Source organism: Exophiala aquamarina (assembly GCF_000709125.1).
Source record: "Exophiala aquamarina CBS 119918 chromosome Unknown aczIA-supercont1.20, whole genome shotgun sequence".
Taxonomy (NCBI): domain Eukaryota; kingdom Fungi; phylum Ascomycota; class Eurotiomycetes; order Chaetothyriales; family Herpotrichiellaceae; genus Exophiala; species Exophiala aquamarina.
Window position 1 is genome coordinate 30399 of NW_013550568.1, and position 16131 is coordinate 46529.

The window sequence follows — 16131 nt, forward strand, 5'->3', positions numbered from 1 at the left end:
TTGCAACAAACATGGTCGCGAAAACAGGATGCCGTAGAGGAACAGCATCCACCCATATTCATTTACATCTCAAGTTTTCAGCGAGCTTCAAACCTTCTTGGAGTTACGCTCCCACGGATCAGGATTCGTCTACCTTGCTTTGGTGTCATTCGCAGTTGACGTCCACGCTGGTGGAGAGGTAGTTTCATCATACTCAAGCTCCTCAATCTCGATATCAACTTGTCTTACAATTTGCTTGGACAATGCACTCGTTTTCACTAGCTGAGAGGCCCGCGGCCGACCCGTTCCAGCCTCATTCCAATTGACATATTCAGCACCACGATGCTGCTCTCCACCAGCGGTAGATTGTGACTGTGCTTCCATATCCGAAAGGCTAACCGACATCTGCCGGGTACCTTGTCGAGGTCCTCCTACATACTGTACCAACCTGCTAAGGATGGCGAATTCGAGTTTTAGTTTGATAGAGTAGAACGCGGCCTTAATGGTGATCTGAAGTATATATAGTGAGGCACATTCGAGGGCCAATATACCTAAGTCCATGATTATGATGAGGATGTTGATTGCGATGAGTTGATTCATAAGTCGTCGAGTGGTACCTTGTATCGAATAGCGAAGGATGCGAACCGTCTCGATGATGTATATAGATGAGAGGATTACTTCCTGGACAAAGAACCCACACATCTGCACTTTTTCCATGACATTATATCCTCTTGCGAAGACCTGAGTGTTACTCTTGCCGTTGGACCCAATGGTGAGTACTGTTGTAGGGATATGTAGAATGACAGCATCGATAATGATCATCCATTTCGTCCACTGAAGGATTTTATGTCCTCTTTGGCCAGTAACAACAAGATGAAGACGTGACCAAAGAACAACCGACTGACCCGTGATCATAGGATACCATCCTAGCGTGAGGAGAAAGATGGGGACCCAACTCGCCGAGCCTGTGAGGATCGAGAAGAACTTGAAGGTAAAGCCAAGAGAATACGGTATGATGCCGAGACCAGACACGATGAGGCTCCAGAAATATAGACCACTAAATCGGTTAAAGGAACCCAGGATAAGGATCAAAAGCTCGACCACATTGTACATGGCAAGGCCAGGGAAAAAGGCAATAATGACTTTTAAAGCGAGACTGTCTCCATCATAGCCCCCTGTTACACCAACCTCGGACAGTGAACTCGAGCTTGAAGACATTTTTGCTGGCCGAGATATCCAACCTGGCATTTGACAGCTGGGATATCGGTTGCTGAGAAGTTTCGTCGAAGTGCCTCGTGAAGACAACTTGAAAAGGATTGTAAAGGTCATGCGGGGTTGAGTGTTGATGATACCAACATCTCTGGCGGGAAAACACAATAGGATCGTCAATTGCCGCTTCATGATCACACTTCGACTTTATGATGGGCTGTGGGCACTGGGCACATCATGCAGCCTCGTATTTCTTAGTGAACGCCCTCTGGGGGCCGTCTTTTAGGCCCTCTGCGCACTAACGCTATTGCACGCTCGATGCAGGGGTTGAGTCACAACCCCTGGTCGTGGAGAAAGCGTTGTAGCTTCAGATCCGTGTAGTCCAGTTCTCTTCCCCCTGGAGTTTTGAGTCTACTCGAGGGTCACCTTCCATCGTCAACCAACTTCTGACCGAGTAAGACGAGGTGAACGAACATATTAGCTCTCAGTGACCGAACTCTGGTATTAATTGTTGGTTTAGACTTTCAAGCTAAGTGGCATCCGCAGAAGTTCGACTCTCATGGCCGATTTGTTCGTGGCATTGCTCTGGAGTAGGGAAAAACCCGCAAAACGTTGGTCAAAGGTACCACATAGTACCGCTTCGTTTCGAAAATGCTAGGAAGTGGTGTGTTCCCCTAAATTGTCAATGCAGCTCGGTAAGTTTCCCCACCATGCCATGCCTGATCCTCACAGCCAAGCTCAAGTTTTCGCTACCCCAGACTTGCAATTTGGGAAGAACGTAGTCAGGAGGGGTTGTCGGGGTTTCACTGTTGAGAATTTGTTGGAGGATCAGCGAATATCTGTGCTGCAGGGATGGCTTCGGACACAACATTCCCGAGGTTGTGTCTCGGCGAAGGCTAAAACACCACTTCACCTGACTAAGTCGAGCCGAAGCTGGTGGAAGGGCTAGGTATCATCGCTTGTCCCACCCCAAAGGATCAGTCCACTTTCGGCTACACCCCGAGCGGAAAGACGGGGAAACCTAACATTGCAGCTTTAGAGGAAGGGGAGTGAAGGAAATTATTGTTATACGAGATGCTAAGTATTATTAGGGCTAGGGCCATGGTCCAAATTGAAGACTCCTTCCGCGACTCTGTGAACCTATCGCTATCTTTTGCTATTCTAACTTTGTTCGAAGTTACGATGTACGGAGTACCTTGCAGGCTCATGCTCAATATGTGTTCTGGAACAGATGCTGTACCTGCTAACGCCTTGTAAAATCGATGTTGCATAACGCTCCATCTCGCCCCAAACTCCACCATACCCTTGGTAGTGACTAGTCCGATGTTTACCCAAACATCGAACGATCATGGTTTGATGATGTCCAAGTTTGCTAACATCAAACAAGATATCTCCAAATCATCTCTGCATACGAGTCTTCAGCCACGCTGTTAGTTCATCCTGTTGAATACCCCTTCATCCCACTGTCACTGGCTGCTACGATGCCCCTGAGGTGTTCTAGAGTGGAAAGTACGATCTTAAGCTTACTCACTCTGCCATTCTCTTGTACTGATGTGTAAAAGCAACTGTCAGTTGGTAAGTTTTAGGGGAAGAAGCCTGCAAATAAATGATACGAGATCTTCGCCATAGCTAAATGACAGTCCTGCATCTCGAGTTTACTCCCTTGCGACGGTTGTGCATTCTGTTAGACAACTTTCGGTCCCCAGTATCAATTGCACTCCAGGGGCGTCATGAACTCCGTACTTGCAACCAACATCGGACTTCACAAGCTTCAAACCGGAGGAAAGGTGCTCCTCCCCTTTAAAAAAGAGCGGTATCTATTGAATTACTCCCAGATATATCGTTAGTTGAACGAAACTGCGGTTGCCTCGACCCTATTCTATTCTTTGACTGTAGTGCTCACACTTCAACCGCTTTATTTGCACCGCTTTATTTGAACCGCTTAGGTTTAGTCCCAGCCTCACTACCATAGTATCGACCTATCCAAAGACCACCGAAGGTTCCCTATAAGTTATTTCGACAAGCTCGCTGAAAGACGATCATAGGACATCGCTTCACAAGTAATTATAAGGTCTGGTCTAACGGGTCGTCCGGCCTGGTTCGAGCATAATCTCCCAGTTTTCGACCTGCTGTGCCAGACCTCGTACTCCAGAAGGGGGACCTACGTTGCTGAACACTGTACCCTCTTGGTGATGTAAGAGTACCGTTTGGCCACGTCTTCGCCGGAAAGAGTGTGGGAAGCTGTCTTGAGAAGGCATTTCGAGAGGAGAATGGAGGTGAAAGCGTGTAGGCAACTGCTCACAGCCTCCTTTAATCTGTTGTTCTAAACGCTATCGGCATGGACGGTCCTGACTGACACCGAACTCTTCACTGACTCACGAAAGCTCGAGCCTCGATTACTGGAAGAACCCTAGTGTCAAGTATGACTCAGAGACGAATTCAGTTGATTTTCACTTTTTCATTTTGACACTAGGTGACAAAGCTGTGCGGTGCGAATGCTGTCTTGTATTTCAGCATGCTAGCCTACCTCGAGCGCATTAAGCCTACGCAGAGTGAAATAAGCGGTGTTTCTTTGTTTCCACCTATACAAACATTGGTGTAATGAATGATTCGGACCTCGATTTTCGGCAACCCAAGGTTAAAGTATTCCTGAGCTCTACAATATCAAAATCTAACATTAAACAGCCTATCAACATCGACGTTGAAGCCCTAAGGGATTGGTGGAGGGGACACTCGTACGATACGGCTATGGACGTGCCGATGTCCTTATGCTGAATACCCCAGTCCCCTCTACACCAGTGGCCAAAAAAGATGTACAAATCTGACCGCGATTTCGAAGCCTTTGAGCATTTAGAAGTCCGCCTGAACAACTTCGATCACGGTAACCATGTTCAACCTCCCAAATCTTTAGGACCCTGTCAATACTATCGTTTCTGGTTCATGGCAAGATTCTAGCAGGAGATGGACAAAGCACCACCCGGAGCTATCGACTTGGAAGTGAGGTAACTTGAAGATATCCAATTTTTATCACTGAATCGATGTGATCCTGGGCTCCAGGTCTCATAATAGTCTCTATTTCTTCTTTTCAGCTGCTACTGCAGCGATTGTGCCATCTATAGCAGCTTTAACGGACGGTCTGACAGTCAACTTACCCAGCCACTCCTTGACAAGAGGGAAGTCATCCTGGTCAAAATCGCTCTTCTCCAAGACCATGACAATAATTCTTTGCCAGGAAACGAAAGCAAAGTCCACATACGAGAGCTTGTTCCCGACTATCCATGGTCCACCACTCCCGGTTTCATCCCCATATTTCTCCTTTTGCTGAGCTAGCCATCCCTCCAAGACCCCGGTGACACGTGCAACCTCCGTATTGTAGCGTTCCAGCGCGCTCGGAACTTTCTCTGGATGGAATTTCTTGAACCATGCCGCTTGCCCATAATACGGGCCTTGGCCTGATACCTGGAAGAAAAGCCACTGCTTTGCGTGGTATGCCTCTGGACTTCCCTGCGGAAAGCTGAGTTTGTGCTCAGGATCGTACCGCTCAATGAGATATTCAAGGATTGCACCAGACTCCCACAGTGTTATATCGGTGTTTGGGTCATATATTGCTGGAATTCGCCCATTCGGATTGATGACAAGATATTCGGGATTCTTTACGTCCGTCAGCGGGATGGGAATCGGCTCGAAAGGGACCTTAAGCTCTCCGAGCAACATGGCGACCTTGGGAGGATTAGGACCTCCCTGGCCCCAGACTTTGACCGGCTTGATCTCGCTGAACATTCTTCAAAAAAGTGTAGAAACGACTAGACTAGATGATAGCTCTGAGGCAAGTTGAGAATCAAAACGAGGATAAACATGGTCACTTTATATTTGTTTCCTTGTCTAGGAATTACCTCCATGGCAAAACCTATGAAGCACCGTTCATAGCTCTTAGAATCTTATCGACCGAGAGAATTCTTCAACATTTGTAATGGCCGTGAGGTGAGCATCGAATTCATCGCAGAATTTCACTCAAGATAGGCTAGTTTTCGATCACGTGTAATTCATACCAGGCGGTCAGGCCTTCCAGTTCTGACCGACCTCGGGGTTAAGTCGATCATCCAAGATGCAAACCGAGTTCTCGCAGAGTTTGTCCGGAAATGGAATAGTGAGATCGCATCGGATGCCGCTAGTTGGTCTGGCTGAGATCTGTCTGATGCCACTCAAGTTCGGCTGAGCGACGACATTCCTGGTTCCAGTCCTATTCCTGCCCGTCTAAGACTTGTGCGAGCGCTGCATCAACCCTCAAGTTTCAAGGGAGATTATCAAATGTCGTGATGTGAGCCATGGGTCGATACAGTACAGCCTGCCAGACTTGTAAGATTCGACGTATCAAGGTCAGGGGTCCATTCCCTCGGAGGCCCCGGTAGCGACTAACCATCTTATACTATACAGTGCGACGAGACGACACCTATCTGTCAAAGGTGTATAAAATCACGCCGGATATGTCTAGGGACAGATACCGCAAACGAAATCTGCTTTTCCATCAACGTAGAAAACTCATTCGCAAGTGGGAGATCTAAACGGCCCAGGGGCCCGCGTTCAACATTGACATTGATGCGACTACATTTTGATCTTCAGACAAGGGCAACTGCGTACTTCCTTCGGTATCACTTACAAGAACTATCGGAGGCGCAAAGAATAACCGGCGGCTTGTTTGAGTGTGTGTCTGCCTGGAGATATTCCGGGAGAACATGTCCCCAGGTCGATAGCACGCTAGCATGTTTGGCTCTTGCTGTATATTCACGGACGCAACACCACTCGGAGGCTGCACAAGCCGCCTCTTCAATGTATTATACTGCGCTACAAATATCACGCAGTCAAATCGCCCAAATGGAGAGCCGAACGATCACTGAGGGATATATTGATGCATGCCTCCTGTCCTCTTTCCTCATGGGCCGCTATGAGGGCACTACACAATGTCTCATACCAGATTCAGCGGAAAGTTTGATTGAAACACGGAATTGGTCTCACTACGATGGCCTGATGGCTATATTGAAGATCTGGCACGAAAAGATGAGCCAACACAAGCCGTCGACGATTGTGAAGTATATCCGAAGACAGCTTCGCAAATTCTTCCTTCTCCGACGTTTCCGACTGCCTGATTGGGTACTAGATGGCGGCGCGTTTGGTGAGGCTGGTCTGGAACTCGATTACGACCGTATTCTGGTGAAATCGATCAACCTAAGATATGAGACCCTTCTGCTTTCAGAAAGTGATTCTTTTGCGCTTCCCAAAGCTAGAGCTTGCTACGCCGAAGCCACGAGGCTTGAGACCGCACTTATGGCATGGATAGCACAAGTTTCTAGCTCATATCGAGGCCATATTCTTTCTAAACCTTGTCGGTGGCCCCGGGAGCACTTTTTCAATCTGCAGATTTACACGTACCACAGTATCGGCAATGCCGCCATATGGCTTGAGTTCTTCGCAACAAGAATGCTTATTATTAGTGTCAAGTTAAGACTTCTCGACGCCTGGTGCAACGGTGCCACTTATACGGAGCAGCGTATGAACTGTCTCAATACCTTGAAAGAGATGGGAAATAGCATAGCTTCAAGTATACCATTTTGTCTTGAACAGATCAGGGTGGTAGACGGAGATCCAGTTCTAACCGTAGCTTCGAAGGTTCCCTTGCAGAACGAACAGATCAAACCATACCTTTCTAGCACGCTTATCTGGCCACTGACCGTTGGATCGAGCCTTGACTGCATAGACGCCGGACAAAGGCGATGGTTCAAGTCCGAACTTGCTGCCATCGGAGCATCAATTGGCGATGGTCTCTTAGAGCATGCAACAACCGATCAATGGGTCAAACTTTGACGGCGTAATTGAATGTCTTCGATATCTATGAAACTCGTAGATAGCATCTCCAGATGTCGCAAAAGCAGGGAATCCCCCTGGTGTTCGCCACCTGATGAAATTTGAAGTGGGCGGCCACAAATCCCAAGCGGTGGCACCACTTTTCTCCGCATGATACCCAGCGGAAGTTTCTAGATCTTTCGGAAGCAGATGCCAAGCCGCGTCCCGCTAGTATGCACGTTCAGTTCGACTGTCTTCGTTCTATCTGGTGATACAGACAAACGAGTGACGGTGGACGACCTTCACGAATTTACAACAGAACCTCACGGAAGCCAGGACCAAAATACATCACCGGAGGCGGAAGTGATCTGCAGATCTTTGCCTCACAGTCTAGGTAGAAAGGGAGTCCAAGTAGCCCCTGCCACCCGCCGCACCCACGATATCTCGAAACTTCTACCATGAATCTCGACTGTTCACATGATCCTGGATTCGAGAGTAGCATGTTCTACACTCCAGCTATGGAAATGGCGGTATACATCCACGCATGCGGTACCCATTCCTTCCTCGTAGACACAGGCACTGACGGCATGATTTCGAGAAGTTTCGATAGAAAGGTCCAAGGCGCTTCACTCAAGTATAAGTAGGGGGATCCTACCCGTCGAAAGTTGACCTTCATCGTCACCAACAACAACAAAAGCGACGGTTGAGGACCTGCGCATCAACTCAACATCACTTGAGCCCATAAAAGCATCTCAAAACCAGCGACCCGACATAAGCACAATCACAACCACAGCAGGCAGAGATGGCTCTCCTCCCACGTCTGACACACTCGTTCGGACCAAGTGCCCGCCACGAAATGGGCCCCTTTTTAAGTTTGTTCAACGATACATTCGCCGAGCTACAGAAGCTCTCCGACAACGCCAGCCGGACCTTTGCACCGAGATTCGACGTCCGCGAAGCAGAAGACAAGTACTATCTTGAGGGCGAGCTCCCTGGCATTGCGCAGAAGGATATTGCGATTGAGTTTCTCGATGACCAGACGCTCACGATCAAGGGGAGGACCGAGAATTACAGGAAAGAAGGGAACGTGCCTGAGGAAGTGCAGGCTTCGGATGCGGCGGGGAGCGGTTCTGCAGAGCAGGCTAGTGGGAAAGACAGTAAGCACCTTTCGACCATTGGTTCCTCCCAGGAGGTTTCGAAGGGCAATTCCCAGCATAATCACACGTACTGGATCACGGAGCGCAGCGTCGGCGAGTTCGCTCGGAGCTTTGCGTTCCCCAATCGCGTGGACCAGGACAATGTGAAAGCCAGCCTCAAGGACGGAATACTGAGCGTTGTGGTGCCGAAGATGAAGAAGGGCAGGGAGACGAAGAAGATCCAGATTGAATAAGCTCACGGAAATCGCGGAAGAGAGTTTCGTTTATGAGGGAGAGATCTTTGTAATCCTTTGGGTTTGCAGGTTTGTCATTCTTTGAATTTCGAATACCTTTTTCATGATGAGGATGAAAGGGCAATGGATCAAGGATCGAAAGTTCACACTTTGCTTCTAATGAGGAAAATGTGACCCAAAAAAGCGAGAGCGGAGTAGACTGCATTACTGGTATAATACATCCTTGCACTACATAAGTTTTAGTTAGTCCATCGCAATCAAACCAGCTTCGGAGTGGCCCTCCATCATTTCAAAATCTCTAACTTGAAATGCTATTGTCAATGGAGGTGAACTTTTGTCGCGTGAATCGTAGATACTGTATAGCCACTGGGCTGTGATTCAACGAGGGACACCATGTCCCTTCTTCTTCTCCCCCCGCGTGCCTTGCACAAGCCAAACGCCCCCTTCCAAGAACCTGATCATTGAGCGGTCCCATATGAGGTCTGCTGATTGGATTACAGGCCTATGCAGAAGATGTAGACACTACCTACCTGCGATTTCATTGTGAGCAGCGCGTTCCCTCCAGGAACGGCTCCCAGGAAAATCCTCCTCGATGGCTCGATGGTAGTGGGCGCATCGGAAATGACACAGTATATTGTATTCTGGTCTCCATTCGATGCACAATGACCATTGCATCACAGAAATCAGGACCAGTAAACTCACAAAACATGTCCTAATTTGGTGCTTTCTGATCTTTCAAGTGTAAGACACTTGAGGGGTCCGGGAACAATCCTTAGCTGTGAGAAGTTCAAACCCCAGATGCTTTGCCGAGTTGTCGACCTTGTGGAGCAGGCCTGTATATGTCCGGTAAGTGCTCCAACTGTGTTTGATGCAGTCGTAGGGTCAAAAAAATCGACCCTAGTCGGTGGTGTCGGAACATGATCGATGCCGCCCGATGTTTGGGTAATTGTCCGCAGCATGCTTCGAAAGGCTCCAAATCCTGCCATTTCGGTGAAGGCATCCCTGGGACGTGAGGTCAAAAGTTCGGTTGAAATCGGGGGTCTTTCCTGATCCTTTCGCCGTACTTGTAAAACACGACACTGAGAGGTGCGCAAGCCAAAGCGATGAACGCCAAAAGTGAGTTGCCCCATCCAAGTCCAAGAGCGTCGTACATTTTAGGGCCTGCTAGGGGCAGGAAAGCACCACAAAGACTCCGCAAGACTGTATTCGCAGCAATGGCCGAGGCAGCGTGCTGGGTGAAAGCATCGACCAGGTATGTTTGGATTGGCATGAAAGTTGCCAAAAGACCAAGGCCAACCCACATGGTCCCAATGATTGGCATGATCCAGTGAATGGCTTTCTCTGCGCTCCACCCGTACCAGAAAAGCCCGATTGGAATGAGGAAACTCCCTGGGATCAGGGGAGGCAGGCGATATTCTGGCTTCATTTCACCAGCAGCGGCCAACTTCTTCACGGTTTTATCAGAGAGGGCCCCGAAGATCACCAGCCCAAGCAGTGATCCAACACCGATTCCCAAGAACGCAAGGCCTACGTTGCCTTGGCTGAAGTGATATGTCCCTTCAAAGACGATGGTCAAGGTCGTGAACAACAAGTACAGGTAGCCATAGATGATAGCCATGTAAATTGACAAAGTGAGAACGATAGGTGAAAAGAGAAGCATTTTCGTCGGACGTACGATGGCACGAATGAAGAACTCCTTTCTAGGGATCCCTAGGTCAAGTTTGGAACGTAAAAGAGAATTCCCCGTCTCCTTTCGGAGTCGTCGGGTGCGTTTCTCGAGGAGGACCGGCTCATATGTCTCTCGCATGAAAAATAGGGAAGATGCGAACACGACGCCGCCCTAAGAAGGGTACGTTAGCATATCTGGACGACTGCTTTGGAGTGTATCAAGGATTGCTCCTCACAGCGATGGCAATGAGCCAGAATATCCAGGCCCAGCCGGCAGCTTCTGCCAGGTAGCCTCCGGCAACAGGGCCGATTACAGGGCCCAGGAGCGGGCCCAAGGCAAACAAAGCCATGGCTCCACCACGTTTCTCGTGAACAATGAGGTCGGCAATAGTTCCACCACCAATCGTCAGCGGGCAGCTACCGGCAATACCGGCCATTAGTCTGAAAAATAACAGTGCGCCAATGTTAGGGGCGAGAGCGCAAGCAATGGTCCAAATGATGAACTGGCCGTTACAAACGTGATAGACGGGGAGGCGACCGTAAACTTCGCTGAGGGGTGCGATGAATAGTGGACCCAATGCATAGCCTAGGATGTAGATTGAGACAACAAAGCTGCCAAGTGTAGGATCCGAGAAGTGAAGGTCTCTCATGATAAGCGGGGTGGCGGGTGCAACCATTGAGGATGCTAAAGGAGTCAAGAGAGTAACGGTGGAAACAATGGCGATATTGCCCCATTTCTTCTTATCTGTCCAGTTGAGAGCTTTCTCGGGGTCGTCGGGACCGTCCCAGTCGACGATGTTAGGGTCAGCTTCGACAGAAGTTGGTGGTGGTGGCTTTTCATCGGCATCTTGGTTCGGGTTGACAACTGTTATACCGTGTTCCGCTGAGTCGACCCGATCCAACCCTTGTAAAGAGTTCTTTTCCAATGAAGAGGGTGTTGATTTCATGGACGTCCCCGCCGTTTCTGAATCACCCGGGATTTGGTCCCCAACTAGGGGAAGTGGTGATGAAGCTGCCATCAGCGCTGGAAAACGACGACTTGTCAGCCATAATGATCGGCACTGCACTCGAAACATTCAAGAGATGCGCTGGGACAACGAGTGGATGGGGAAAGATCAAATCGGTAGGATCTCGGGACGAGGCTCACAATACGAACGGAATCTCCGTTTCTCTGTGGAATAAAACCGGCACCAAGCCTAAACGGCGTTGTGTCTAAGCGTTTGTCAGCACCTTAATCCCAATGGGCGGCTTCAATCCGTCTGCGCCCAATAGAAATATAGAGTATGGGTTCTGAAGGATCGTGGAGACCTGGTCGTGGGATGTAGCTCGTCGAAAGGATGTTGAAAAGGGTCGACAACAGGAAACAACTTATACAAGAGACCGTAAGTAACATCGGCTGGGTATTCATTTGATCGCGTCCTTTCGTTCCGTTCACAAAGGGCGCTTGACCTCTAAGTGTGTATCGCTCCTCCACCCTTTTTGGTTGCCGGCAAATGTTCTCCGAGAATTGTACAATGCACGTGGCGAGGCCTATATCCGCCTAAGTCCGGCACGATGCAGAGCACGTCTCACTGGCGCTGAAGGTGCGCAACGCAGGTGTTAAAGAACAAGGAGCATGCGATCAGAGGCTCTATGACCTCTAAACCAAAGATCTAATTTTCTAACCAATTTAAAACAGGTGTTTCGTGGACTTTGCGAATCCAGATGGCTGCGTCACTGTGCGCCAGGGCATAAAAAGTTATGCCTCCCTTCAGAGTGGGGCTCTTACATCACATTGTAATTTGTTACTGGTGCATGAGCCGCGCCTACCCCAATTTCCCCCTCTCCTGAGTCAGTTGGCCCCACTAGGCTTGGCCCAACACGAATCAAGCTTCGCCCAAGCCGGCTGCCAAGCAAGGGGAACCCATGAGGCTTGTTCCACTAGGACTCCGTACTCGGTACCTTGAATCTTCTAAGCACCCACTCCACGCCCCAAAGCGAACTGGTTGGGGCCGATGGGCCTTCCCCCGCCCCATGGACTCTCCGAGGGGTCGCTTCACCAGCAGGGCCCGAAGCCACCAGATATCGGTACCTTGGCATAAATAATGCAGCACTATGCACTTTTATGATCGTCGATGCTACACATCGGTCACTTGCCTGTATGCAAATGCCATGGTGTATCAAAAGATCCCCAGTAGTTCTTATCTTCTGACGACATGTTGAGATAGATCATAGGATTGAGACAGGTAGGCAGATAGAAGTTGGCAATTACTCTGATATTCTAGGGTTCGCGCGCTACATGACATCAACATTTCATTGCCAGTGCTATGGTTCTGACAAAGGCCCGCAGAGCGTGGCGTGCAAGATGGTCCGCACCAACATAAGGCAATTGATTGTTCAATTGGGAAAGGCCGAAACGGATGTTGGATATGTTCATCTCAACAGCTTCTGCTTATACCGTTGAGGTTGCCGTCAAGTTAGGCCTCGAAAAGTCTCTATCGACACATTAACTAGGGTAGCTCTGCGCCGACGCGATCTCCAGAATCCCGGGGTGACCAGGTGCGTAGGGAATCCAAGACGTGGAGGGCAAAAGCCCAACAATAACAGCAGGGCCGTTGGGTTGAAGAGACATTGCATCTGTGGTAGAATTCTCATCGGTTCTATATCGCGTATCCGCCTGAATTCAGTTGGCGAGGCTCCCCAGCGGCCTCAAAAGTTCCGTTGGAGAGTCGTCGCAACCCCTGTGCAGAACTTTGTGCGACACGGATCCAGGTAACATTGTGACCCAAAGACTTCATAAATGCCACCGTATCATTGTCATATGAGTATTCAAAAGTCACGTGATTGGGTATCAGTTGATCATGCAGGCGAGGCTGTGCTAAGGCCTCAGGAGCTGTCATGTTTTGGTCCAGGACATGAACGAGATTCTGAATGGTAGCGGTGATGATGCGTGAGCCACCAGCCGCGCCAATCACATAGTAGAGCGTCCCATTCGGGAATTCAGCAATCGTTGGTGAAACACTTGACAACGGCCTCTTCCCCGGTCGAATATAGTTGGACGGTGAAGGCACAAACCCAAACGCATTAGAGGTTCCTGGAATGGAAAAGTCATTCATCTCGTTGTTCATGATGATTCCCGTTTCAGGTACCAGAAGCTGCGACCCAAACAGGAGATTGACGGTCGTGGTAAGAGTAATTGCCATCCCGTCGGCGTCGGCAGTGACAATATGGGACGTCCCGGGGGTTTCCAGTGACTCGATTCCCGAGGGATCATACGCCGACACATTTAATGTTCGGGTGTCTAGTATCTTGCCACGAATCTGGGCCGCGGATCTGTCCGAGAGCATATCATCTTGATAATCAGAGATGTTGGCTACGAATGAGGGGTCGCCAAGATTGGTTCGTTCGCCGTAGCCAAATCTGATGGCTTCATCCAGCCGATGAGTGCTCAAGTTCGCCTTGTCGGCAGCGAAGAAGTCGCTGTACCCTTCCACCGTTTTCAGTACGGAGAGGGCCACTGCCCCCGAGCTTGGGGCACTGCAACCAAAGATACGATAGCCTCGGTACGTGATGTTCGCTGCAGGCCGGATAGACACCTTGTAATCTCGCAAATCCTCCATTGTCATGGTCCCATTCTCTTCTTGCAATGCGGCAATCATGGTTTCTGCGATTGAACCAGTGTAAAATGCGTCCGGGCCCTTCTCTGAGATCGTCTCGAGAGTATTGGCATATCTTTTCCTGGTGATCGTGTCACCAAGCCCAAGGAGTGTCCCATTTGGCGCAAAATCCAAGGCCCAGTTTGGATCGTCCACAAAAAAATTCGGAGAAACCGCCGAATCCGATGCGTTTGCCGATTTGATGTAGCTGACAAGGTCCTCGTTGACAGTCCAGCCGTATCTTGCAATATTGATCGCTCCTTGCATCACCAGCTGCCAGGGAAGACTTCCATAGTTTTGGTGCAGGTGAGCAAGCCCTCGAACCTCACCGGGAACTCCGCTACCAAGTTTAGCAGTGCAATTGATTGCTGACAAGGATGACCTACCTAGCCAGGCCCCCAAATATGCTCGCCCTTGTGTTGTTCTTGTACATGTCTTGGAAGGCAGCGGCGGGTGCTGTTTCACGGAAATCGATAAATTCATATGTACCATTAGGTGCACGGACAAGCATGAAACCTCCTCCACCGATGCCACTGTGGTACATGCCGACGACTCCAATGCAAAACACCGTTCCGACTAGCTAGTGTCGCTGTTATTGGCCCGTCCGTAGAAACAGGCACAGGGTACTCACCGCGTCCGCAGCATTTCCTCCCATTCGCAAGAGGTCGATGCCGATGTGGCTGCAGATGTCACTTTCGCTTGCGACAGCGCCTCGGGTGTCTGACTGCTGCTCAAACTGGCGCGTATGGGGGAAAGGAGAGGCATTGACTTGATTGACCAAAGGCGAAATCGCCACGGCCCAAACGACGTTGGCCAGCCATAGCATGGTGTAAATGTGCAGCGCAGCAGGACTGGCAGGCTTGAGAGCGCGAAATATCAAACAGAAGGAGCGCCATGGCAAGAAGGACTGCGGCGACAACACCATGTTTTTTGCGCCTGCCCTTGCTCGAACTTACTGCCGGGGCAGCCTTTGCCTTGTTGGAGCTGTCGGTCTGCAGATCCAACCTGACCTGGGTGCAACCTTGTGCCGTCAACGCCGTCGACCTGGCACGCACGAGGAGGTAACTCGTACCTAACTCAGTAGAGTTCCCCACGATTGGTATTGATAAGGATGACCAGGGACAAGCTCAACCTGCGAGCTCCCCACACGAATATCCGGACTAGGGTTACCAGGTATCTCGAGGAGTGACGTCAGAACCTGTCAACTAAGCATTCTCGCAGGGGGGCGTAGCCGAGGGAATCGCGTGCTGTGTACTGTAGAATGTGATTTGCAAGAACTCGAGGACAGTTGGGCAGGGAGGGGTGTCGGAGCGCAAAAGGACGAGGACCTCACCGCTGCTAGCACTTTGGACAGATTTGCCGAGTACGAGGAACATTTATCTACATCAAATCCTGTCAGCTTTGTGTGGTGGGTGAACTGGATTGCTGAGACCCGATAAGAAGCAATGTACGGAGCAGATTCGTCTCCCTCTCCGTCTCGAGAGGGCGGACATTCCCGTCACGTGGGTCGCGGGCTTGGTCACGTGCCACGCCAGGCCGGCTGGTCGGAAACCCGCACCATCGACGCCCGTCAAGGAGTAGTTACATACCTAGAGCACCCCGATCAAAGGTACTCACTTTAAGCACAATCTCTGATGGACCAACTCACACAGGCGATCTAGGCGAGCGGATTCGATGATGCCACCCCCACCATCGCCATTGCGAGCAAATCTTGTGGAAACACTCGCAATCATCAGGGACCTGGGAAACCTTTATTGGAGTTTTCCAATCATCAGGGGATCCCCCAGGGGCCAACGTTCTCCAGCAAATGCAGACCGGAGAGCGATGATCTGAAAGAACAAAGCTTCTACAACCTGGTACGAAAGCTTGAATGCGCAATTTGAGATCAACCTGCCAATCTGCAAAGGGAAGTGACTAGGCCTGGAGAGAGGTGGGCATTGGGCGCCAGCGGCACTGGCCAGTGGCCACCCCAGCAATCAGAGGAGAACAGAGAAGCTCGCACTGTGCCTTCGTAGAAGGCACGTTCCTTTGGTATCTTATACATTGCCGATTTAGCCGGTCGCTTACCCGGGCAATGATGTCAGTGGCAGATGTTAGCTGCAGGGATGACTTGACCGACGGAGGCCGAGCACAGCCTAGAACAAACGATGTGCATTGCAGGAGCCAGATGTGGACGTTGAAGTGTCTTGTCCGCATGCACTGATCGACAGTGACATCCTCCTGACAAGAACTATGTAGATTGCTCACCGGCAGCTGCAAATAATAAAGGCGTACTCGAACAGACGACGCACAGCCCCATGCGTTTCGGTCCCGTTTGGAGCATAACTCCTATAGACTGGTGTAGTGGTCCGTGTACTTGTAAGGAGGCCGCTGTCCACTATCCCCTTACCTTGGCCCGCTTGCTGGTCCCAA

At 50.1% G+C, this 16131-nt stretch overlaps 6 protein-coding genes across 6 annotated transcripts; 2 read left to right on the forward strand and 4 right to left on the reverse strand.

Annotated features, from left to right (window-relative positions):
* Positions 1–129: 129 nt before the first annotated feature.
* On the reverse strand, positions 130–1197 carry A1O9_11882 (uncharacterized protein; the record flags this gene model as incomplete). Its single annotated transcript, XM_013399029.1, has 1 exon — positions 130–1197. The coding sequence occupies one exon, from the start codon at positions 1195–1197 to the stop codon at positions 130–132; it is 1068 nt and encodes a 355-aa protein (XP_013254483.1).
* Positions 1198–4260: 3063 nt separating this feature from the next.
* On the reverse strand, positions 4261–4968 carry A1O9_11883 (glutathione S-transferase; the record flags this gene model as incomplete). The annotated part of the gene is made up of 1 exon (XM_013399030.1): positions 4261–4968. One exon carries the CDS (start codon positions 4966–4968, stop codon positions 4261–4263), a length of 708 nt encoding a protein of 235 aa, XP_013254484.1.
* Positions 4969–6060: 1092 nt separating this feature from the next.
* Positions 6061–7047, forward strand: A1O9_11884 (uncharacterized protein; the record flags this gene model as incomplete). The annotated part of the gene is made up of 1 exon (XM_013399031.1): positions 6061–7047. The coding sequence occupies one exon, from the start codon at positions 6061–6063 to the stop codon at positions 7045–7047; it is 987 nt and encodes a 328-aa protein (XP_013254485.1).
* A 781-nt stretch (positions 7048–7828) lies between these two features.
* Positions 7829–8416, forward strand: A1O9_11885 (uncharacterized protein; the record flags this gene model as incomplete). The annotated part of the gene is made up of 1 exon (XM_013399032.1): positions 7829–8416. One exon carries the CDS (start codon positions 7829–7831, stop codon positions 8414–8416), a length of 588 nt encoding a protein of 195 aa, XP_013254486.1.
* Positions 8417–9431: 1015 nt separating this feature from the next.
* A1O9_11886 (uncharacterized protein) lies at positions 9432–11103 on the reverse strand (the record flags this gene model as incomplete). Its single annotated transcript, XM_013399033.1, has 2 exons — positions 9432–10256; positions 10321–11103. The coding sequence occupies 2 exons, from the start codon at positions 11101–11103 to the stop codon at positions 9432–9434; spliced, it is 1608 nt and encodes a 535-aa protein (XP_013254487.1).
* Positions 11104–12723: 1620 nt separating this feature from the next.
* On the reverse strand, positions 12724–14545 carry A1O9_11887 (gamma-glutamyltransferase; the record flags this gene model as incomplete). The annotated part of the gene is made up of 3 exons (XM_013399034.1): positions 12724–14059; positions 14106–14299; positions 14351–14545. 3 exons carry the CDS (start codon positions 14543–14545, stop codon positions 12724–12726), a joined length of 1725 nt encoding a protein of 574 aa, XP_013254488.1.
* Positions 14546–16131: the final 1586 nt, after the last annotated feature.